Here is a 24,711-nt window from a genome sequence, read left to right as displayed (position 1 = left end):
TTAGGGAAGCCTGTCTGTGGGCATCAAGAAGAGCTTAACTATTGTTGCTCCTTTGAACCCAGTGCTATTATTGGAGCAAAGAAGGTTGCAGTATTTTCCAGTGTGTTTTATATATGTAATTGTATTAGGGCAATGATTTTGTGATTAATATTATCTAGTTTCAGGATCAACCTCTCTAAAAATCATGATCTGCTGTAGCAGGTTTCTATTGAGATCATGATGTCAAGGAATATATTTTTATATGTTCTAAATAAGCTACTGCATTACTTTTTCAATTTTATCTACCACAAACTTGAGAAGTTTTACTGAATGATGCCCCCTCCTTATTCCGACTCTTCCATTTCCTTGTCTGTGTTTCTTTTTTTTTGTGTGTGTCTATGCGTGTGTGGTAGGGTGTGTATGTGTGCGGGGTGTGTGTGTGCGTGTGCGTGGGGGTGTGTGTGTGTGTGTGTTTTGGGTGCGTGTGCGGTGGGTGTGTGTGTTTGTTTTGTGGGGGTGTATGAGTGTATGTGGTGTGTGTGTGTGGGGTGGGGGTGGTGTGTGTGTGTGTGCGTCTGCGGTGTGTGTGTTGGGGGGGGTGTGTGTGTGTGTCAATGTGCGGTCTGTGTGTGTGTGTGCATGTTCGGTGTGTGTGTGTGGGTGGTGTGTGTGTGTGTGTGCGGAGGGTGTGTGTCTATGAGTGTATGTTGGGGTGTGTGTGTGTGTGTGTGTATGTGTGTGTGCGTGTGCGGTGTGTGTGGGGGGTGTGTGTGCGTGTGTGTGTGTCTGTGTGTTTGGGGTGCGTGTGCGGTGGGTGTGTGTGTTTGTTTTGTGGGGGTGTATGAGTGTATGTGGTATGTGTGTGTGGGGTGGGGGTGGTGTGTGTGTGTGTGTGCGTCTGCGGTGTGTGTGTGGGGGTGGTGTGTGTGTGTGTGTGCGGAGGGTGTGTGTCTATGAGTGTGTGTTGGGTGTGTGTGTGTGTGTGTGTGTGTGTGTGTATGTGTGTGTGCACGTGCGGTGTGTGCACGTGCGGTGTGTGTGTGTGTGTGTGTGTGTGTGTTTGGGGTGCGTGTGCGGTGGGTGCGTGTGTTTGTTTTGTGGGGGTGTATGAGTGTGTGCGGTGTGTGTGTGTGGGGGTGTGTGTGTGTGTGCGCGTGTGCGGTGTGTGTGTATGGGTGGTGTGTGTGTGTGTGTGTGTGTGTGCGGAGGGTGTGTATGTGTGTGTGTGTGTGTATGAGTGTGTGTTGGGGTGTGTGTGTGTGTGTGTATGTGTGTGTGTGTGCGGTGTGTGTGTGTCTGTGTGGGTGGTGTGTGGGTGGGTGTGTGTGTGTGTGTGTGCGGAGGGTGTGTGTGTGTGTGTGTGTGCATGTGTGGTGTGTGTGTGTGTGTGCGGTGTGTGTGTGTGTGTGTGTGTGTGTGTGTGTGTGTGTGTGCATGTGCATGTGCGGTGTGTGTGTGTGTGTGTGGGGTGTGTGTGTTCGTGTGTGTGTGTCACGGTAGAACATATTTTACTTTCATTTTGAACATGGAAGAAGTGAGATGTTGCTTTTATCTTCTGCGACAACGAATGTCATCTGCGTCTTGTTACATTTGCAGGATGTCATCATAGTTTCGAAATATTTTATGCTCATTACGGGTATTTGTGTCTTTGTTAATTGCTTTGTTCTTCTGGTTGTAAGAATTCTTATATTTACTGAGTATTTTATGTGTTATTCCGATATGTGATTGTCCTATTAGTTGAAATATTTGCAGTAATACTATGAATTTTATTGAGTTTAAAGTTGTTTTACTTGTTGGTTGCTATTCGATGGTTTTGGGGAAGCCTGCCTGTGGGCATCAAGAAGAGCTTAACTATTGTTGCTCCTTTGAACCCAGTGCTATTATTGGAGCAAAGAAGGTTGCAGCATTTTCCAGTTTGTGTTTTATATATGTAATTGTATTAGGGCAATGATTTTGTGATTAATATTATCTAGTTTCTGGATCAATCTCTCTAAAAATCATGATCTGCTGTAGCAGGTTTCTATTGAGATCATGATGTCAAGGAATATATTTTTAAATGTTCTAATCAGCTACTGCATTACTTTTTCAATTTTATCGACCACAAACTTGAGAAGTTTTAATGAATGATGCCCCCCTCCGTATTCCGGCTCTTTCATTTCCTTGTCTGCGTTTTTTTTATGTGTGTGTGTGCGTGTGCGTGGGGGTGTGTATGTGTGCAGGGTGTGTGTGTGTGTGCGTGTGCGTGGGTGTGTGTGTGTGTGTGTGCGGGGTGTGTGCGTGTGCGTGTGCGTGTGCGTGTGCATGTGTGTGTGTGTGTGTCTGGGGTGCATGTGCGGCGGGTGTGTGTGTTTGTTTTGTGGGGGTGTATGAGTGTGTGTGGTGTGTGTGTGGGGTGGGGGTGGTGTGTGTGTGTGTGTGCGTCTGCGGTGTGTGTGTGTGTGGGGTGGGGGGTGTGGGGTGTATGTGTGTGTGTGTGCTTGTGCGGTCTGTGTGTGTGTGTGTGTGTGTGTGCATGTGCGTGTGCGGTGTGTGTGTGTGTGTGTGGGGTGTGTGTGTTCGTGTGTGGGGGTGTGTATGTGTGTGGGGTGTGTGTGCGCGTGCGTGGGTGTGTGTGTGTCTGAGGAGCGTGTGCGGTGGGTGTGTGTGTTTGTTTTGTGGGGGTGTATGAGTGTGTGTGGTGTGTGTGTGTGGTGTGTGTGTGTGGGGTGGGGGTGGTGTGTGTGTGTGTGTGCGCGTCTGCAGTGTGTGTGTGGGGCGGGGGTGTGGGGTGTGTGTGTGTGCTTCTGCGGTGTGTGTGTGTGTGTGTGCGTGTGCGGTGTGTGTGTGTGGGTGGTGTGTGGGTGGGTGTGTGTGTATGTGCGGAAGGTGTGTATGTGTGTGTGTGTATGAGTGTGTGTTGGGGTGTGTGTGTGCGCGTTTGCGATGTGTGTGGGGGGTGTGTGTGTGTGTGTGCATGTGCGGTGTGTGTGTGTGTGTGGTGTGTGTGTGTGTGTAGGGTGTGTGTGTCACGGTAGAATATGTTTTAGTTCAATTTTGAATATAGAAGAAGTGAGATGTTGCTTTTATCTTCTGCGCCAACGAATGCCATCTGCGTATTGTTACATTTGTAGGATGTCACCATAGTTTCGCAATATTTTATGCTCATTACGGGCATTTGTGTCTTTGTTAATTACTTTGTTTTTCTGGTTGTAAGAATTCTGATATTTACTGAGTGTTTTATGTGTTATTCCGATATGTGATTGTCCTATTAGTTGAAATATTTGCAGTAATCCTCTGAATTTTATTGAGTTTAAAGTTGTTTTACTTGTTGGTTGCTATTCGATGGTTTTGGGGAAGCTGCCTGTGGGCATCAAGAAGAGCTTAACTATTGTTGCTCCTTTGAACCCAGTGCTATTATTGGAGCAAAAAAGGTTGCAGCATTTTCCAGTGTGTTTTATATATGTAATTGTATTAGGGCAATGAATTTGTGATTAATATTATCTAGTTTCTGGATCAACCTCTCTAAAAATCATGATCTGCTGTAGCAGGTTTCTATTGAGATCGTGATGTCAAGGAATATATTTTTATATGTTCTAATCAGCTACTGCATTACTTTTTGAATTTTATCGACCACAAACTTGAGAAGTTCTACTGAATGATGCCCCCCTCCTTATTCCGGCTCTTTCATTTCCTTGTCTGTGTTTCTTTTTTTTATGTGTGTGTGTGCGTGTGCGTGGGGGTGTGTATGTGTGGGGTGTGTGTGTGTGTGTGCGTGTGCGTGGGGGTGTGTGTGTGTGTGTGGGATATGCGTGTGTGTGTGCGCGGGGTGTGTGCGTGTGCGTGTGCGTGTGTGTGTGTGTGTGTCTGGGGTGCGTGTTCGGTGGGTGTGTGTGTTTGTTTTGTGGGGGTGTATGAGTGTGTGTGGTGTGTGTGTGTGGGGTGGGGGTGGTGTGTGTGTGTGTGTGTGCGTCTGCGGTGTGTGTGTGGGGGGGGTGTGGGTGGTGTGGTGTGTGTGTGGGTGGTGTGGGTGTGTGTGTGCGGAGGGTGTGTGTGTGTGTGTGTCAATGAGTGTGTGTTGGGGTGTGTGTGTGTGTGTGTGTGCGTGTGCGGTGTGTGTGTGTGTGTTTGGGGTGCGTGTGCGGTGGGTGTGTGTGTTTGTTTTGTGGGGGTGTATGAGTGTGTGTGTGGGGGTGGCGGTGGTGTGTGTGTGCGTCTGCGGTATGTGTGTGTGCGCGTGTGCGGTGTGTGTGTGTGGGTGGTGTGTGGGTGGGTGTGTGTGTGTGTGTGCGGAGGGTGTGTATGTGTGTGTGTGTATGAGTGTGTGTTGGGGTTTGTGTGTGTGTGTGTGTGTGTGTGCGTGTGCATGTGCGGTGTGTGTGGGGTGTGTGTGTGTGTGGAGGGTGTGTTGGGGGGTGGGGGCGTGTGTGTGTGTGTGTGTGCGTGTGCAGAGGGTGTGTGTGTGTGAGTGTGTGAGTGTGTGTGTATATGAGTGTGTGTTGGGGGGTGGGTGTGTGTGTGTGTGCATGTGCGTGTGCGGTGTGTGTGTGTGTGTGTGGGGTGTGTGTGTTCGTGTGTGTGTGTCACGGTAGAACATATTTTACTTTCATTTTGAACATGGAAGAAGTGAGATGTTGCTTTTATCTTCTGCGCCAACGAATGCCATCTGCGTCTTGTTACATTTGCAGGATGTCACCATAGTTTCGAAACATTTTATGCTCATTACGGGCATTTGTGTCTTTGTTAATTGCTTTGTTCTTCTGGTTGTAAGAATTCTGATATTTACTGAGTATTTTATGTGTTATTCCGATATGTGATTGTCCTATTAGTTGAAATATTTGCAGTAATGCTCTGAATTTTATTGAGTTTAGAGTTGTTTTACTTGTTGGTTGCTATTCGATGGTTTTAGGGAAGCCTGTCTGTGGGCATCAAGAAGAGCTTAACTATTGTTTGCTCCTTTGAACCCAGTGCTATTATTGGAGCAAAGAAGGTTGCAGCATTTTCCAGTGTGTTTTATATATGTAATTGTATTAGGGCAATGATTTTGTGATTAATATTATCTAGTTTCTGGATCAACCTCTCTAAAAATCATGATCTGCTGTAGTAGGTTTCTATTGAGATCATGATGTCAAGAAATATATTTTTATATGTTCTAATCAGCTACTGCATTACTTTTTCAATTTTATCGACTACAAACTTGAGAAGTTTTACTGAATGATGCCCCCTCCTTATTCCGGCTCTTCCATTTCCTTGTCTGTGTTTCTTTTTTTTATGTGTGCGTGTGTGCGTGTGCGTGGGGGTACGTATGAGTGCGGGGTGTGTGTGTGTGTGTGGGGTGTGTGTGTGTGTGCGTGTGCGTGTGTTGTGTGTGTGTGTCTGGGGTGCGTGTGCGGTAGGTATGTGTGTTTATTTTGTGGGGGTGTATGAGTGTGTGTGGTGTGTGTGTGTGGGGTGGGGGTGGTGTGTGTGTGTGTGCGTCTGCAGTGTGTGTGTGTGGGGGGAGGTGTGGGGTGTGTGTGTGTGTGTGCTTGTGCGGTCTGTGTGTGTGTGTGTGCATGTGCGGTGTGTGTGTGTGGGTGTGTGTGTGTGTGTGTGTGTGTGTGTGTGTGTGTGTGTGTGTGCATGTGCGTATGCGGTGTGTGTGTGTGTGTGGGGTGTGTGTGTGTGTGTGCGCGTGTGTGTGTGTGTGTGTGCATGTGCGTATACGGTGTGTGTGTGTGTGTCACGGTAGAACATGTTTTAGTTCAATTTTGAATATAGAAGAAGTGAGATGTTTCTTTTATCTTCTGTGCCAAAGAATGCCATCTGCGTCTTGTTATATTTGCAGGATGTCACCATAGTTTCGCAACATTTTATGCATTACGGGCATTGTGTGTCTTTGTTAATTTCTTTGTTCTTCTGGTTGTAAGAATTCTGATATTTACTGAGTATTTTATGTGTGATTCCGATATGTGATTGTCCCGTTAGTTGAAATATTTGCAGTAATGCTATGAATTTAATTGAGTTTAAAGTTGTTTTACTTATTGGTTGCTATTCGATTGTTTTGGGGAAGCCTGTCTGTGGGCATCAAGAATAGCTTAACTATTGTTGCTCCTTTGAACCCAGTGCTATTATTGGAGCAAAGAAGGTTGCAGCATTTTCCAGTGTGTTTTATATATGTAATTGTATTAGGGCAATGATTTTGTGATTAATATTATCTAATTTTGGATCAACATCTCTAAAAATCATGATCTGCTGTAGCAGGTTTCTATTGAGATCATGATGTCAAGAAATATATTTTTATATGTTCTAATCAGCTACTGCATTACTTTTTCATTTTTATCGACCACAAACTTGAGAAGTTTTACTGAATGATTCCCCCTCCTTATTCCGGCTTTTTCATTTCCTTGTCTGTGTTTCTATTTTTTTTGTGCGTGTCTATGCGTGTGTGTGGGGTGTGTGTGTGTGTGTGTGTGTGTGTGTTTATGAGCGTGCGTTGGGGTGTGTGTGTGTGTGTGTGTGTATGTGTGTGTGCGTGTGCGGTGTGTGTGGGGTGTGTGTGTGTGTGTGTGTTTGGGGTGCGTGTGCGGTGGGTGTGTGTGTTTGTTTTGTGGGGGTGTATGAATGTGTGTGGTGTGTGTGTGTGGGGTCGGGGTGGTGAGTGTGTGTGTGTGTGCGTCTGCGATGTGTGTGTGGGGGTGGGGGGTGTGGGGTGTGTGTGTGCGCTTGTGCAGTGTGTGTGCGGACGGTGTGTATGTGTGTGTGTGTATGAGTGTGTGTTGGGGTGTGTGTGTGTGTGTGTGTATGTGTGTGCGTGTGTGTGTGTGTGTGCGTGTGAGGTGTGTGTGTGTGGGTGGGTGTGTGTGTGTGTGTATATGAGTGTGTGTTGGGGGGTGGGGGTGTGTATGTGCATGTGCGGTGTGTGTGTGTGTGTGGATGTGTGTGTGCGTGTGCGGTGTGTGTGTGTGTGTGTGGGGTGTGTGTGTATCACGGTAGAACATATTTTACTTTCATTTTGAACATGGAAGAAGTGAAATGTTGCTTTTATCTTCTGCGCCAACGAATGCCATCTGCGTCTTGTTACATTTGCAGGATGTCACCATAGTTTCAAAACATTTTATGCTCATTACGGGCATTTGTGTCTTTGTTAATTGCTTTGTTCTTCTGGTTGTAAGAATTCTAATATTTACTGACTATTTTATGTGTTATTCCGATATGTGATTGTCCTATTAGTTGAAATATTTGCAGTAATGCTTTGAATTTTATTGAGTTTAAAGTTGTTTTACTTGTTGGTTGCTATTCGATGGTTTTGGGGAAGCCTGCCTGTGGGCATCAAGAAGAGCTTAACTATTGTTGCTCCTTTGAACCCAGTGCTATTATTGGAGCAAAGAAGGTTGCAGCATTTTCCAGTGTGTTTTATATATGTAATTGTATTAGGGCAATGATTTTGTGATTAATATTATCTAATTTTGGATCAACATCTCTAAAAATCATGATCTGCTGTAGCAGGTTTCTATTGAGATCATGATGTCAAAGAATATATTTTTATATGTTCTAATCAGCTACTGCATTACTTTTTCATTTTTATCGACCACAAACTTGAGAAGTTTTACTGAATGATTCCCCCTCCTTATTCCGGCTTTTCCATTTCCTTGTCTGTGTTTCTATTTTTTTTGTGTGTGTCTATGCGTGTGTGTGGGGTGTGTGTGTGTGTTTATGAGTGTGCGTTGGGGGGTGGGTGTGTGTGTGTGTGTATGTGTGTGTGCGTGTGCGGTGTGTGTGGGGGGTGTGTGTGCGTGGGTATGTGTGTGTGTGTGTGTGTTTGGGGTGCGTGTGCGGTGGGTGTGTGTGTTTGTTTTGTGGGGGTGTATGAATGTGTGTGGTGTGTGTGTGTGGGGTCGGGGTGGTGAGTGTGTGTGTGTGTGCGTCTGCGGTGTGTGTGTGGGGTGGGGTGTGTGGGGTGTGTGTGCGCTTGTGCGGCGTGTGTGTGTGGGAACGGTGTGTATGTGTGTGTGTGTGTATGAGTGTGTGTTGGGGTGTGTGTGTGTGTGTGTGTGTATGTGTGTGCGTGTGTGTGGGGTGTGTGTGTGTGTGTGCGTGTGCGGTGTGTGTGTGTGGGTGGGTGTGTGTGTGTGTGTATATGAGTGTGTGTTGGGGGGTGGGGGTGTGTATGTGCATGTGCGGTGTGTGTGTGTGTGTGTGTGTGTGTGTGTGTGTGTGTGTGTGTGTGTGTGTGTGTGTGTGCGGTGTGTGTGTGTGTGTGGGGTGTGTGTGTGTCACGGTAGAACATATTTTACTTTCATTTTGAACATGGAAGAAGTGAGATGTTGCTTTTATCTTCTGCGCCAACGAATGCCATCTGCGTCTTGTTACATTTGCAGGATGTCACCATAGTTTCGAAACATTTTATGCTCATTACCGGCATTTGTGTCTTTGTTAATTGCTTTGTTCTTCTGATTGTAAGAATTCTGATATTTACTGAGTATTTTATGTGTGATTCCGATATGTGATTGTCCTATTAGTTGAAATATTTGCAGTAATGCTCTGAATTTTATTGAGTTTAAAGTTGTTTTACTTGTTGGTTGCTATTCGATGGTTTTAGGGAAGCCTGTCTGTGGGCATCAAGAAGAGCTTAACTATTGTTGCTCCTTTGAACCCAGTGCTATTATTGGAGCAAAGAAGGTTGCAGCATTTTTCAGTGTGTTTTATATATGTAATTGTATTAGGGCAATGATTTTGTGATTAATATTATCTAATTTTGGATCAACATCTCTAAAAATCATGATCTGCTGTAGCAGGTTTCTATTGAGATCATGATGTCAAGGAATATATTTTTATATGTTCTAATAAGCTACTGCATTACTTTTTTAATTTTATCGACCACAAACTTGAGAAGTTTTACTGAATGATTCCCCCTCCTTATTCCGGCTCTTTCATTTCCTTGTCTGTTTTTCTTTTTTTTTGTGGGTGTGTATGCGTGTGTGTGGGGTGTGTATGCGTGCGTGGGTGTGTGTGCGTGGGTGTGTGTGTGTGTGTGTCTGGGATGCGTGTGCGGTGGGTGTGTGTTTGTTTTGTGGGGGTGTATGAGTGTGTGTGGTATGTGTATGTGGGGTGGGGGTGGTGTGTGTGTGTGTGTGTGTCTGCGGTGTGTGTGTGCTTGTGCGGTGTGTGTGTGTGTGTGCGTGTGCGGTGTGTGTGTGTGGGTGGTGTGTGGGTGGGTGTGTGTGTGTGTGCGGAGGGTGTGTGTGTGTGTGTGTATATGAGTGTGTGTTGGGGTGTGTGTGTGTGTGTGTGTATGTGTGTGTGCATGTGCGGTGTTCGTGGGGTGTGTGTGTGTTCGTGTGTGTGTGTCACGGTAGAACATGTTTTAGTTCAATTTTGAATATAGAAGAAGTGAGATGTTGCTTTTGTCTTCTGCGGCAACGAATGTCATCTGCGTCTTGTTACATTTGCAGGATGTCACCATAGTTTTGCAACATTTTATGCTCATTACGGGCATTGTTTGTCTTTGTTAATTGCTTTGTTCTTCTGGTTGTAAGAATTCTGATATTTACTGAGTATTTTATGTTTGATTCCGATATGTGATTGTCCTATTAGTTGAAATATTTGCAGTAATGCTTTGAATTTTATTGAGTTTAAAGTTGTTTTACTTGTTGGTTGCTATTCGATGCTTTTGGGGAAGCCTGGCTGTGGGCATCAAGAAGAGCTTAACTATTGTTGCTCTTTTGAACCCAGTGCTATTATTGGAGCAATGAAGGTTGCAGCATTTCCAGTGTGTTTTATATATGTAATTGTATTAGGGCAATGATTTGGTGATTAATATTATCTAGTTTCTGGATCAACATCTCTAAAAATCATGATCTCCTGTAGCAGGTTTCTATTGAGATCATGATGTCAAGGAATATATTTTTATATGTTCTAATCAGCTACTGCATTACTTTTTCATTTTTATCGACCACAAACTTGAGAAGATTTACTGAATGATTCCCCCCCCTTATTCTGGCTTTTCCATTTCCTTGTCTGTGTTTCTATTTTTTTTTGTGTGTGTCTATGCGTGTGTGTGGGGTGTGTGTGTGTTTTGGCGGGGTGTGTGTGTGTGCGTGCGTGTGTGTGTGTGTTTTTGCGGGGTGTGTATATGTGCGTGCGTGGGTGTGTGTGTGTGTGGGGTGGGGGTGGTGTGTGTGTATGTGTGCGTCTGCGGTGTGTGTGGGGGGGGGGTGTGGGGTGTGTGTGTGTGTGTGCGTGTGCGGTGTGTGGGTTTGTGTGTGTGTGCGGAGGGTGTGTGTGTGTGTGTGTGTTTATGAGTGTGTTGGGAGGGGTGTGTGTGTGTGTGTGTGTGTATGTGTGTGTGCGTGTGCGGTGTGATTTTGTGATTAATATTATTTAGTTTCTGGATCAACATCTCTAAAAATCATGATCCGCTGTAGCAGGTTTCTATTGAGATCCTGATGTCAAGGAATATATTTTTATATGTTCTAATCAGCTACTTCATTTCTTTTTCAATTTTATCGATCACAAACTTGAGAAGTTTTGCTAAATGATCCCCCTCCTTATTCCGACTTTTCATTTCCTTATCTGTGAATCTTTTTTTTGTGTGTGTTTGTGGAGTGTGTGTGTGTGGGGGGGGGGTGTGTGTGTGTGTTTGTGTGTGCGTGTGCGGAGGATGTGTGTGTGTGTATGAGTGTGTGTTGGTGTGTGTGTGTGTGTGTGTGTGTGTGTGTGTGCGGTGTGTGTGGGGTTGTGTGTGTGTGTGTGGATGTGCGGTGTGTGTGTGTGTGTGGGGTGTGTGTGTGTGTATGTGCGTGTGTGGTTTGTGTGTGTTCGTGTGTGTGTGTGTGTATGTGCGTGTGTGGTTTGTGTGTGTTCGTGTGTGTGTGTAACGGTAGAACATGTTTTACTTTCATTTTGAACATAGAAGAAGTGAGATATTGCTTTTATCTTCTGCGCCAACGAATGCCATTTGCGTCTTGTTACATTTGCAGGATGTCACCATAGTTTCGCAACATTTTATGCTCATTACGGGCATTGTGTGTCTTTGTTAATTGCTTTTGGGGAAGATCTGCTGTAGCAGGTTTCTATTGAGATCCTGATGTCAAGGAATATATTTTTATATGTTCTAATCAGCTACTTCATTTCTTTTTCAATTTTATCGACCACAAACTTGAGAAGTTTTGTTGAATGATCCCCCCTCCTTATTCCGACTTTTCATTTCCTTATCTGTGAATCTTTTTTTTGTGTGTGTTTGTGGAGTGTGTGTGTGTATGTGCGTGTGTGGTTTGTGTGTGTTCGTGTGTGTGTAACGGTAGAACATGTTTTACTTTCATTTTGAACATAGAAGAAGTGAGATATTGCTTTTATCTTATGCGCCAACGAATGCCATCTGCGTCTTGTTACATTTGCAGGATGTCACCATAGTTTTGCAACATTTTGTGCTCATTACCGGCATTGTGCGTCTTTGTTAATTGCTTTTGGGGAAGCCTGCTTATGGCATCAAGAAGAGCTTAACTATTGTTGCTCTTTTGAACCCAGTGCTATTATTGGAGCAAAAAAGGTTGCAACATTTTCCAGTGTGTTTTATATATGTAATTGTATTAGGACAATGATTTTGTGATTAATATTGTCTAGTTTCTGGATCAACCTCTCTGAAAATCATGATCTGGTGTAGCAGGTTTCTATTGAGATCATGATGTCAAGGAATATATTTTTATATGTTCTAATCAGCTACTACATTTGTTTTTTCAATTTTATCGACCACAAATTTAAAAATGCTATGGGGCACTGCACAACTGGGCCATCATCTTTTGCTCTACACCAACTAGACCAGCACTTCATTCGGCCTCCAAGTCCTGGGCCAACGCAGCGAGCCCACTTCAGCTGCTGCTGCTACTGGACCTAACCGCTTTGCTTCTTCCTTGGGCCTCCAACCATTGGGCTTCTGGACTCACATGGGCTGCACACCTTGAGTCGATCATCCCGAATTTGTTGATATTAACAAAAAAAAAATAATCTATATTTACCCCTAATTGACTTATTACTGACTTATTGCATGTCAAATAAATCTTCTTGTAACCAAATTACTCTCGTACGTCTTTACGCGTTAATACATGTAAGAAGGTATATCTTCACTGTTATGAGGGCAGTTTAGTTCGAAAAAAATTGTTTGACCTATAATTAGTCAGTAATAAGTCAATCAGCGGTAAATATCAATTTTCATTCAGTTCTTTTTTTTTTAATATTAACAAGTTTTGTAAATTTTGATCAAGGGGGGACATATTTGGCGAATGCAAACATTAGGGGTGTTAGATATAATTTCTCAAACTATAAATAATTTATGTGTAATTACACTAAATCTCAACAGAGGAGAGTGTAACTATCCTTTTTTTTTAATCGATTAATTTCACGTTATTTCATTATGGACAAATAACAAATCGTTCACGTTATCTTAATAACTTTCAATTTGAGGGTGTAATTGTTATAAATATTAGGGTTTTCAATTTAAAGTATTCCTCTATGTTATTTTATAATAAGGGATAATATATTCTCTCTTCTTAAAATTTGATGTAATTATATTTTCTGTTATTTAAAATTATATTTATTACCCCTGAAATTTATTTCTATGTAATATCAAGTTCTTCCATAAATCAAAATCTACTGAATATTAACAAAAAAATTAAATAAAATTTAATATTTGTCCTTGATTGACTTATTATTGGCTTATTGCAAGTCAAACAAACTTTTTATAACTAAACAACCCTTATAACGGTGAAAATATATTTCTTCACATGCATTAATGCGTAAGATGCATAAGGGTAGTTTGGTTATAAAAGATTTATTTGACCTGCAATAAATCCGTAATAATTCAATCAGTAGTAAATATATATTTTCATTCAAATTTATTATTTTTACTAATATTAGTAAATTCGGTGAATCTTGACTAACGGTAGAACTTATTTGTTAGATAAAAAAAAATCTCAAAGATACTAGATATAATTTTTTAAATTATAAAAAATTTACATGTAATTATACCAAATCTCATGGAAAAACAGTGTAAGTATCCCTCATAATAATTTAAAAATTCATGGTATCCTAGCAAGCTTTATATTATATGGCTTGGTGTCGCCAAGTTATTTTTGACTTTGTGGTGCAGACATGTTATATTCTTGAATTTGAGGTGTGACAAAATATACCAATATAGAATGAATGAAATAACATATAAAATGAATAAAATATAAATTGAAATATAAGGTTTATATATAATTAAACGTAGACTTGTGATTTGCTAAAGTAGATTGGGTGCTCCTAATATTTATTTCGTTTAATAAATAAATCTTTGCGTTAATAAAATTTTTTATAGAGTGTAATTTGTTCATTTACGAGATCACATGAAGGTTGCTTACGTTTTCTCATAATTATATATATATATGATACTGTATATGTATATAGAGATAGAGGGCGGAAGGGAGTGAGGGAATCCAGAGGTGCGTGGATGCATTGCGGGTGATGTAAAGAGTGGTGATGGTGGGCGAGGTGAGCGTGTTGGAAACGGCGTGGGCTTTCTTTCTGTCTGTCTGTCTGTCGTCGTTTGTTGTATTCTGGCATGTCTGTTCGGTCTTTGTCGCATTCCCTGCACTCACACTCTCACCACATGCCATTCTCAATATTATACAACGACGAGAATGGGATGGGGTTGGGACTTTCTTGCTATTATTGTCTCTTTAATAATTCAAGCTTCTTGCACTTCCACACCCTTCATTCCGTAATTCTTCGGCTTTTACTATTCCACTTCTCCCCTCAACTTTCTGACCAGAATTTGGTCATCTCACGGCCACATGCTGAATTTTCATGGGAGCAAAACTCGCTCATCAAAAAAGTCTTTGAACTTGAAGCTTTTGGGCTGAATACCCAGCAAGCCTAAAAGGGGATCTACAAAAAAAAAAAATTAGCACTTTGATGCTTAAGCATATAAACAATCGTACAAAGATAAAATAAAGAGAAAATAAAGTAGCGATGAGTGCTTAGGACATGAGAAAATAATATCGTTGTTAAAGTGTTCTAGCAGTGCATTTGTACGTGTTTTCATGCAAAAAAAGGCGTTACCTGTAACCAAGGGGGAAAGCCTAACTTTTATAGCCATAATCCCCCAACGGATGAAGAAGTGTCATCACTTAGGACTGGGGTAACAATTGTCCTAGATAAGTCTCTTTCAACATCTGGAAGTTGTTAACAAAAATCTTAAAGAGTCATTCAATTTGGGGGAGTTTCGATGGGATAGGCTTTCTTGGGGATAAGTCCTGAGTTCGCAGGAGGGTGGTTGGGGCATGTGCAATGTCCTCGTTATCTCCTTATTCTTATCATAATTTATGTGGACTTCTACTCTATCTTGGGACAAATAATCTTCCACTACTTGGGAGAGTGGCCAGCCTCAAGGCCAGGTCAGCTCCTAACCCCTGGGTCAATGGTTGTTTGATGTGGCCCACTCTTCCACAAATCCATATGCGGGTATCTAGACCATGGAGGCTACCCCCTCTTTGGCTTCACAAATATCAAGGCATCCTACTAGGCTTCGAAGTAAATTGGGACTCCAAGTGGGTCAGGCCTTTGTTTGGGTTTGGTGCATTTTTTAGGCACCATTCAGTCCCTCTCTTTAGAGACGCTAATTCATTCCTCATTAGAGTAGTGAGTCTCTTTCAAGATATGCGTTCACAACCTTTGCTCATCCTTCTCCTAGAGAGGGAAATCCCTCTCACAGAGTCTTCAATCTCAAATCGGAATCATGCGCCTTTTATCATGGTGTTGTTAATGGCTACTCTTAGCCTGTAATGATGTCCTAGGCATGTAAATACAACCTTTTAGGCAAAGTGGGTGGTTGTTATGTGTAATCGCCCCCGCAGGTAACCGCGGTTTTGGTAACCGCCCTAGTAGGGTGAGATTTCTTGGCTGTTACATTGGTGACACTAGCCCTTTTCAACCTCCTCCTTTCTTATTGTAAATTCATTTCTTCCTTTCCCTATTTCCCCAACGATTTGGGGAGATAAGCAAATTTTGAAAACTCTTGCACTTCTCTTACCTGTTTTATTATTCTCGTAAGTGTATTTATCTTTTTCCTCTCTTCGTCTACATTTTCTTTGTTGCTGGAACTTCTTGCCCTTCTTCCCTTGTTGGACTGTTGCACTTCATGGACACTGGGGGGAGCCTTCATGTTCAAGATGCTTTAATCTTGAGGGGGTTTCACTCAATGCCCCTTTATCCTAACAATCGTCTAACTTTAACCCAAACACACATTTGGTGAGGTTTGAGTTTCTGTCTGTACATGCGAAGGACTCCAGATGGTTTTTCTAGGTTAGTAATATGATTTTCAGCTTTTTTGCTTTTACTAGCATGTTATCCACATATACTTTTACATTCCTTCCCAACTAAGATCGGACTATCTTATCTACCAAACATTGGTAAGTGGCCCCCGTGCTTTTATGTCTGAATGGAATGGTAACATAACAAAATGTCCCCGAGGAGATAGGAAAAATTGACCCTTTTATGATCCTCAGTGGCTAGCAAAATATGATGGTATCCATGACAAGGAACCATCATGTTTAAGAGTCTACATCCGGAGGTAGAATCTACCAATTGATCGATCCTTGAGAGAGGATAAAAATTTTTAGGGCAGGCCTTATTGAGGTCTCGAAAATCTATATACATTCGCATTTACCTCTTGGCTTGGGGACTGGTAATACGTTGGATAGCCATTCGAAAATTGTATTTCTTTTATGTGTCTGACTGCTAAGAATTTGTCCACCTCTACCTAAAAAAAATTACTTTTTGGGCCCAAAATACCTCAAATAATTAAATACCAAAGTAAGTTTTTGGTTACATGCATACATAATTATTTCTCAATACTTGATAATAAAAGATATTTACATTTAATAACAATTAAAACTAAATATTAAACTGATACAAGAGAGAGAGAGAGAGAGAGAGAGAGAGAGAGAGAGAGAGAACTTTGACCCAATATGTTGGGAATAGCTAATACCATTTTCCATTGAAGGAATGACTAATCCCTTATCTGAAGGAATAAGAATTTTCATGGGAATGGATATTTCCAAATTTAGAGCATGCATATCAAAGATGTAGGAATAGGCTTGGAAATGCTGATTCCATTTCCACTTCATTCCTACATATCAATCACGCCCTAGAAGTTCGGACACTGGTAGAGAGAAGACAAATCACCTCTTTGAAATTTTCTAAAAGATAACCTTTATCCACATTCGACTCCAACTGGCCCTTCGAGAATCGTAGTCCTCCAACCTCCAAGAGATAACCCTTCTTCGAATCTCGGGGGGGGGGGGGGGGGGTGGGGGAGGACCACTAACCGCTGGGAATTCTCAGTGAATATGTAAGAGATTCAAGGCTCATCTAACAATTTTGAGATTATGCTTCACCAAACCTGTGATCTTCTTCAATCAATTTAAATATAGAGCCCTCCCAATGAGAGAATACATGTTTTTATACCGAGCCTACATACTATAATTTTTACCTTCATACTACACTTTGGTCAAGGAAACTTCGTACTCTCGTACTCAAACTTTTCCTTTATACCAACCTTTCGCTTGTATACGCAAAATCAGGAATAATACTTTTGATTCTTTTAGTTATACTCTTTTATCTTCTAGCATTTATTTTACTATCTTCCACTCTAAGTGGGTTAGACACCATATAGTATGCTCACATCATATATATATATATATATATATATATATATTGAATCCACCAAAGAATCTATCACTATATTGGTTGCCTCCAAACGTCAACATCGTTTGCTGCCGAAACCGTCTTACTTTGGAACTTGGCATAGACATATTCCCAGCACTCTTTGGAACTTGGCATAGAGATATTCCCAGCACTTTAGGGAACTTGCTATAGAAACAGTTTGGCAAATCTCCATTGTTAAATCGCTCTGCAATACTCACCTATCTCTTGCTCACATGCCAATATGACCAAACCGTCATGGAATGCCTTCATCAACCATGGAGAGCATCCTCATACTTAAAGAACTACCATTTGAACAATATTGCAAACATAGCACAAGAGTTTGTTCTTGTTGGCACACGTTCTTTCCTTATGGCAGCCTCTTGCCGCCCGTATCTCCTCCTTACACCACTATCCCTTCTCTTGGCTAAGATGTGACTGACGAGACATTGTAAGCCCATTAGCACACAGGCTGCAACCATTTTTCGGTACATTCCCGGATCTACAATCACATATTAAGTGCTAAAGGAAATATACAACTAAACTGACCATGGTAAAATCTTTTGCATACGAAACAAGAACAAAATTGGGAATGAGATATGCAACTAGAAATCCTGCATTTACTTTCGGAATTCCACGAAAGGATTTCTTCTTTGGAAAACATGCTAACTGTACATATTTAACTTGCGCCGTGCTACAACCAAAAAAGAAAAATGAAAAGGAACCTTCCAATCTTAGCTATGGGGCTAGCCTACAATGACAACATTAATGAAAACAAAAGGTGAAGTTTCTCAGCCCATCTCTGCCATGGCTGAGAAGCTAGGAACAGGGTATCACACAAGGGAATCAAGATATTCATATGGATGCCTTCGGTTATACTGCAGTAAGCTTGCATATGTACGGTCCCAAATTCCAATATAGATCGACTCATCATCTGGACTAAGAGACACCCCAGATATCTCTCCAAAGAAATCTATCTCTTGCCTAGTCTCAAAATTTTCTTTAGTGTTGTAAATGTGCACAAAGTCTGCAGGTTCAGCCACCACCAGAAACTGCCCGTCTACAGAGAACCGGATCGATCTGACTGCACCTATGTTTCCCTTGAGAATTGCCATAGGCGTATGCAGGTTTCTCAAGTCCCATACTCTGCACGTCTTATCCTGATTGCCAGTTGCAAAGATTCTTCCGTCTGGGTGCCATGCAGAAGCAAACGAGTAGTCTAGATGACCAGCAACTGAAGCGACTGTCTGCGAAAAGAAGTATAGTATAGTGCCATTACATCGAACTATCCATATCCAAACACTCATCCTTGTGATGCAAAATAAATATGAAGTGCATGATCCCAAAGTTCTATCTGTTAATGCAGGACATTTAGCTCTAGAACGATTCTGGTTCCAGAAATATCTTCTTTCTCTTTTTCTGTCTTTTAACAGGAAAGGGAAGGGAATGGGGGGTTTGAAAAAAGTTCCTTTTCCCTCCAGGTAAAAGAGAAATACATAAAAAATCTGTTCGTCCTGAAATTGATACTTGTACAAAACCTCTAATGATACTCTAATGATTCATCGATATGTACCCAAAATTAAGTTTGTACAAAGTATTACTTATTGATGTTGAATGAACAAACATGGCATCAATTCTGGAAAATCAAATGAGATGAGGCAACTAGCACATGATTTGAGTCTTTAAAATTTTAATGTACTACATGACAAAAGATTGGTGGAAGTAAACAAGGTATATACTATGAGAGACACAAAAGTCTTTCTCCATTATGTCCAAATAGTAAAATCAATTTATAATAGCTGGACAGATTCTCATCTTAAAGCGTTTGAATACCTTCCCATTCCGGGCATCTACAAGTAATCCATTAACATCATCTCCGACAACAGCCACAAGCTTCCCATCAGGGCTTATTGATGTGTGCTGCATCAAGAATACAACTTTCAGCAACAAAATGAAAATATACATTGTCTTACACTGCACGCATCCCTCACCAATTTCTGAACTACCTCTAGAACTATTTGTTCTTAAACTAACCAACAATGATTTCGAAGATGACTTTAGTTATAGTATTTAGAGTTTTTCAATATTTCACTATGGAATATACATCGCAAAATCACTCTAACCATTTTGTTTTCAGTTTTCTATGAATTATATAATTTTTGAGAAAATTTCCAGTTAGTAGAGGAATAAGCATGCAAAAGAAATTTACAAGGGAACCCAGTTCACAGATTCCTATGGCATAAAGAGTTCAGCGGCACAGTTCTCAGAATTGTCTCTGAGTTATTATTGTATGATTTAACACCAATTACATACCATTAATCTAGCCCACATAAGAATCGAATTTGACTAAACCTCCTCTAGATGGGAAGACGACTAATAATCAAGTGGAGAGTAATATTATAGATGATATTTTCTAAGCACACAAAATATACAGAGTAAGATGAGAAAAAGGAATGGTAGAGAAAGAAACTGACGTTCACTGGCCAAGGAAAGCGGAAGTGGTTTAAGAGCTGAAACCTCTCCAAGTCATATTCTCTTACACCACAGTCATTATTGGATGTCATGAAATGGACTCCACTGCGAAATAACCCAAGCATCAAATATATCAAATGCGGCAATTAATCAAACACGAAAGTACATGACAACCGCTATATTACCTGGAGCTGTCGAATATCTCAATGGCATTTGTAATAGCATTCTCTTGATGTGTGGTCCTTGTGCAAAAGCTAACCCCTGGTTTATCCAGACACTGCAATCTCAATCAAATATAAAAATTCACCATTAAAACAGGACGAATGTAAGCGATGTCTATGATAACCAAACAAAAATCATCAGGATATTAGCGCAGACTATCACTGGAGATAACATTCCAGGGAAATGAAGCGAAGAAGCGTAAAAATAACCTGAATGTATTATGCTCTTCTTCCTAAGGCTAGGACACCAAGAAGCTATCAAATGCAAAAAAAGTATAATGCAAACAGCTGCATATTTATTTTAAGATTGGAATATAATAGAACTATGTAATGTCTCCTCTTAACATCATCATTTACTCCAATCATCTCCTACAAAAATCACCCGCCTTGCGAATCACATAATAGTACACATTTGTTACATAATTGCATGATAAACTTGGAAAACGGCCACCTAATGAATTGATTAACCAACACCAAATATGAACATACTAATCCAAATTATATGGAGACCAAAGAAATCCCTAATACCATGGGAGACATATATGCATAGTAAGAGGCCGAAAGCAGGCAAGGTAGTTATAGCGGCTCAACCAGAACCTCACACAACCAACCCTCAATATAGATTAATAAGGATACTTGAGAGTCTCACATGACCAACTCGTTGCTGAAGAACAAAGGACAAGATACTAACAAGCTAAAATGAGAAAAGCGCTGCTCAACAGCACCAGATTCAATTAGTTACTAAAGCAGCCTCAGGCAGGAACTGGAATAAATTTTCTGGGACTTCTCCTTGAGTCAACTCATGTCAGATTTTAACTATTAATGCAACATGTGACACGAAATATAATTTAAGATACAATTAGTAGAATCCAGCCATATGCCTTTCCAGCAGCTACAGAGGAATTACAAACAACTATTTACAACGTGGAATTTGACCTGCCAAGTCAAGAAGACATTAGCTTAAATATCAGTTAGTATCATCTGAATATTGAGTGGATCATCTTAAGTGGATGTCATGCACATACTATCTATAAACACACAAGTTCAAATGGCATGAAAAATGTCACAAAACACAGCTCAGCACACACCAAAAACTGAATCTTAAGATTAACTTCATCTTGAATAAGTAAGAGTTTATTATCAAGATCTCTCATGTGTTCTCAGAAACATCAGGAAGTGGACCAGTTCAATAGGATGTTTCAGTTAATTGCTCAGCCTGACCTTCAAACAACATTTAGCCTCAACCATAGAGGCTTCTGCACTTTTAAGAAGTTTGGAAATCCACTTTCAGTAAGTTGCTTGCTTTGGACTTATAATTTATTAAACAGAGAAAAATTCGCAATTCCAGTGTATATGCTCACCTTACAGACAAGTTCTCCATGGAAGCCACCAGCCACCAGAAAACGGTCTTTCACTGCTAGTGTGCTCAACTGTGTTCGTGTAAAGCCTTCCAAGAAGGTCCCTGGATTTCTCTATATTAACAAGATTAACGAAGTGACGGTCAAAAGAAAGAAGAGAAAGTAACATGGATCATAACTGTAAAACATGGAATTATTTAAATATGAAAATATGGTAAGGGAAAATAGACTTCCTTTTTCAAATAACAAAAAGAGAAACAGACAAAATTAAATGTTGGCATATATCATTAAGTACCTCTGTTGGCACAATATGCCCAGAAAAATTAAGGACTTCAGTCAAGTTCCGGAATAATGATGACCAGTGCATAACCGAGTAGTTTGAAATGAGATAAACATCATGTTTCGATGTAGCCCACACCAAGTTCCTTAACTGCACATAACATGTAATATCACCAACAGATTAATAAAGATGATACGACCCATTACCAGTAAAACACAAAAGCAACCTCAATCTCAAGAAATTTAGATCACTATTTCCAACAAGCAAAGCATCATTTCCTTAGCCAAAGATGCCCGTACAGAGAGAAGTAAAAAAAGCTTATTCATATGATCATATGTAAAAAAGCAAGGATAATTGACATTTTGATATACACAAGAATGTAAAAGAGCACTTAACAATAAATCTAGTTTGAAAACTAAACAATAACGTAACCATGTATAGAACTCAAATAATCTAAAACTATCAAGCATTCACCCAGAGGGTAGAAATTTCTATATTCGAACCTCACACTCAGAAGCGAAGTTAAATGATTATACAGTTAAAGCCAATTTTTGGTGGTGCAGAAAGATTAAGTGAGTATATTTGGGGTCTTTGCTTCTGACATTTGTGTCTTCATGATAATAGATTCTGATGACAGAAGTAAAGATATAAAATTATCCACGCACCACAAATTTGTCTGTATTACATATTCTGAGATTTCTGAGATCAATGTCCATTACCAGGCAAAATAAGATAGCTCATGACAAATTAATAAGCAGAAATTGAACTCCTTGACATTCCATCCTCACATCTCAAGTCCAAATAAATCCTTATATGGTCACCGTCAAACATTTGAGCAAGGAACGAGTATTAGCCCTAGGCTGTACCACTACATTTAGTGGAGCATTTAAGGTTCAGTCCACATAGTCAAGAAAAATGGACTGATAATGAAACTAAATATTGGGTTGTGTTTAGATGAGAAACCAGTTACAGGTTTCATAAAGTTGAAAGTTAAACTATACAACCTTCTAGTAAGTTCCCAAAGCATGTCTTCACTGCAACCTGCCATCACAGCATGCAAACTAAAAAGTACTAGTATGTGAATCAGGGCCTAGAAACTTAAAAACCAATACCCGGTCGGTGAACTGTATTCAGAGTTCTTCCTCAAATATATTTTGGACTTTTGACAAGTCCAAAGATCAATCACAAACAAACAAGGATAAACCAAGAACCGTGTAAAGCCCAAGATACGAAAGAATTGTTCATTCAGAGGAAGGAAATAAACTGCAGGTTTCTTAGCAGCATCAGGCCTTTGCTACAAACTGACTAAATGGAAATAAACCCACCTGAAAATGAAGGATTGTAGGCTTCACTAATCTTGTATTATGGAAGAATTCAAAGTAGCTACCTCCTTTCTCTGTTGGTTTGCACCTCTACAACAATAAAATAAACAAGTTACCTGATGAAACAAAACAGGGGATTAAGAAGGAAGAAAGAAAGAAAGAAAAGAGAGATGTCGAATGGTCTCACTTTATCAACAGCTTCACCAGATGAAGGTACGTTCTCATAATTCCTATACTGTTCAAGCCTTGTCAATCTGTAGCTCTCCCTTGTTATATTCAATCTTTCCCATGGGATACCCTGTATATCTTTTCCTTTCCTTGCTTGTGGAGCTGATGTATCTGTTACTTTCATGAGCTACTTGAACAAGTCGAAAACAATTACAACAATGCACACTTGATAATCACACCACATATAGTTGAATGCATATATGCAGAGATATGCTTGCATCCCTAAACTGCTGCTGCTACTATTATTACTAGCACGTAAAAGTATTCAGAAAGCACCGTCACATCAGATAAACTTTTATTTGAGTAATGGAAGAAGGCAGAAAGAAGTAGGAAAGGGGTACATATCCCAGAAATGTGACTAACCATATCATACTCATCAAGGTTTGCATCATCAGCAGCATGGTATTCCTCATCAATTCCATCTATAGAATCTGCCACATCTCCACCATCCACCATGTAATCCATTTGGTCAACCCCGTTGTATGACATAGTTTAATTTTTCCTTCTCCGAACCTACATTTATTATTCATTACTCTAAGAAAAAGAAAAATCTTGTAAAATAATAATTATAATAACAATAAAAATGATAGTATACTTTGATAATAAAAGCACTTATATACAAAAATATTAAAGGAAAGAAGAACTCCAAACTGAAGCAATATCGCGACCCCCACCACTGAACTACTTCTATCTAAATGATGAAGCCCTCTCGTAAAAAGCAAAACCCACAAGCGCAAAAGAACAATCAAACAGACCACCAATTAACTACAGTTTCAAAAGGTGTAGAATACAAAGATTTGAATTTAAAATAAAAAAAAAGGTAAGTTACAGCTACAACCACTTAAAACACACACACAATCGACCTCATGCCTCAAAAATGGCAAATTCTTTTTCTCATAAGACGAGATGAGCAGGAAATTTGGGCTGCCAAACTTGAAAAGAAAGATGTAAACGAACCCGGATAACTGCTAGAATTAAGTACAATTCCATTTACTTTTCCGAAGCAAAAGATGGAAACTTCATCCGGTTCATTCAAACACTAACAGAAAGAGGAGAAACCAATAAAGAGTAGAAGCTGAAACCCCAAGAAAATCATACCTCCAAACTTAGCCCCAAACAAAAGAGAAAGCACTACAAAACCAACTACGTACAAGCAAAAAAGACGTCACCAGACAGGATGAAGATTGCATATCTGAAAGTATTCACCTACCCTACCTCAGCAACAAAACAACTGATGGGCTCTGAAAACCGTTGGAGGAACAGTACTCTGTGGAAGAATCGCAGTATACTATCAACAGAAAATGATTACTTCACTTCCCTTTCTATCTTGTATACCTATATATGGGGGTGGATGGGTTACCCGGAATCGTTCGGTACAGTAAAAAGCACAAAAAGTAGAGAGACAGAGAGAAGGTGGCGGTGGGAATTGGGAAGAGAGAGAGAGAGAGGAATGATAGTAAATGCATGCGCGGAGAAATTCGGTCCAAATACATGTGAATAAATGGGATTTTGTGGTGTGGGGTCCAAAGGCTGTGTGGTTCCTCTTGCATGTCTACACCTATTCCCTATTTCCTCTTTTTAGGTTTTTTTTTTTAAATATAAATTACACTTATTTTTTAAAAAATTTAATTTAATATAAATACTTCTCGTTATTTAAAATATTATAAATATATTTTAAATAAAAAATACTTATATAATTTTTTAACAATCGGATAAAAATTATTACTTTATTCTTGTTGAATTTCTTTTTTTGAAAAATCACATTTACAACTTTTTTCTCTCTCACTTTATTTATTTTCACTGATTTTTTTTCCTCATCTCACATTACGATTCTTTTTTTATATGCTAGGGAGACCAAGTGTAGCATAATTTTGTATACTTTTATAAAAGTTAATTTTTTGTTATATCAATTTTTGAATACTAATTTATTTTTTTCTTTAAAAAAAGACAGATAATTAATTTTAATACTTTTTTAATAATCTCACAATTACGTATTTTTCTTGTAACCCACTACTCCATATTTCTTTCTCACTTCGCTTCTCTATATTTCTTTTTTTCACAAACTTTTGTATTATTAATAAACAACAATTCGCTTAAAATAATAATAATAATAATAATAACCATCTAACAATTACAATTTATTTTTTCTCTCACCT

The 24,711-nt window shown here is 40.1% G+C and overlaps 1 protein-coding gene across 4 annotated transcripts; it reads right to left on the bottom strand.

The window, feature by feature from the left end:
* Window positions 1–17,272: 17,272 nt before the first annotated feature.
* Window positions 17,273–24,030, bottom strand: LOC105158683 (putative WD repeat-containing protein C2A9.03). 4 transcript variants are annotated; one of them, XM_011075516.3, is made up of 10 exons: window positions 23,766–24,030; window positions 22,919–23,068; window positions 22,515–22,682; window positions 22,331–22,417; window positions 21,021–21,155; window positions 20,729–20,839; window positions 19,332–19,423; window positions 19,149–19,251; window positions 18,508–18,594; window positions 17,273–17,921 (listed from the first exon to the last, which is right to left on the bottom strand). In XM_011075516.3, exons 2-10 carry the CDS (start codon window positions 23,042–23,044, stop codon window positions 17,508–17,510), a joined length of 1,323 nt encoding a protein of 440 aa, XP_011073818.1. In that variant the 5' UTR covers window positions 23,045–23,068; window positions 23,766–24,030; the 3' UTR covers window positions 17,273–17,507. The 4 variants fall into 4 exon arrangements, with proteins under 4 accessions (XP_011073818.1, XP_011073817.1, XP_088734957.1 ...); XM_011075515.3 differs by having other exon boundaries at window positions 23,771–24,030; XM_088878831.1 differs by lacking the exon at window positions 23,766–24,030 and adding an exon at window positions 23,654–23,722.
* Between the last annotated feature and the right edge of the window lie 681 nt (window positions 24,031–24,711).

This window comes from Sesamum indicum, linkage group LG3 (assembly GCF_026168435.1).
Source record: "Sesamum indicum cultivar Baizhima isolate 11 linkage group LG3, ASM2616843v1, whole genome shotgun sequence".
Lineage (NCBI taxonomy): Eukaryota > Viridiplantae > Streptophyta > Magnoliopsida > Lamiales > Pedaliaceae > Sesamum > Sesamum indicum.
Note: the sequence above shows the minus strand (reverse complement) of the source record. Positions and strands in the feature narration are given on the sequence as shown.

Excerpts from the sequence above, each read along its gene's own strand:
- LOC105158683 (XM_011075516.3), bottom strand. The coding sequence starts at position 23,044 with ATGTCATACAACGGGGTTGACCAAATGGATTACATGGTGGATGGTGGA. Across the intron at positions 19,424-20,728 it reads ATGGAGAACTTGTCTGTAAG|TGTCTGGATAAACCAGGGGT; the intron begins GTGAGCATATAC and ends TTGAGATTGCAG. Across the intron at positions 18,595-19,148 it reads GCTTTCCTTGGCCAGTGAAC|CACACATCAATAAGCCCTGA; the intron begins GTCAGTTTCTTT and ends TTCTTGATGCAG.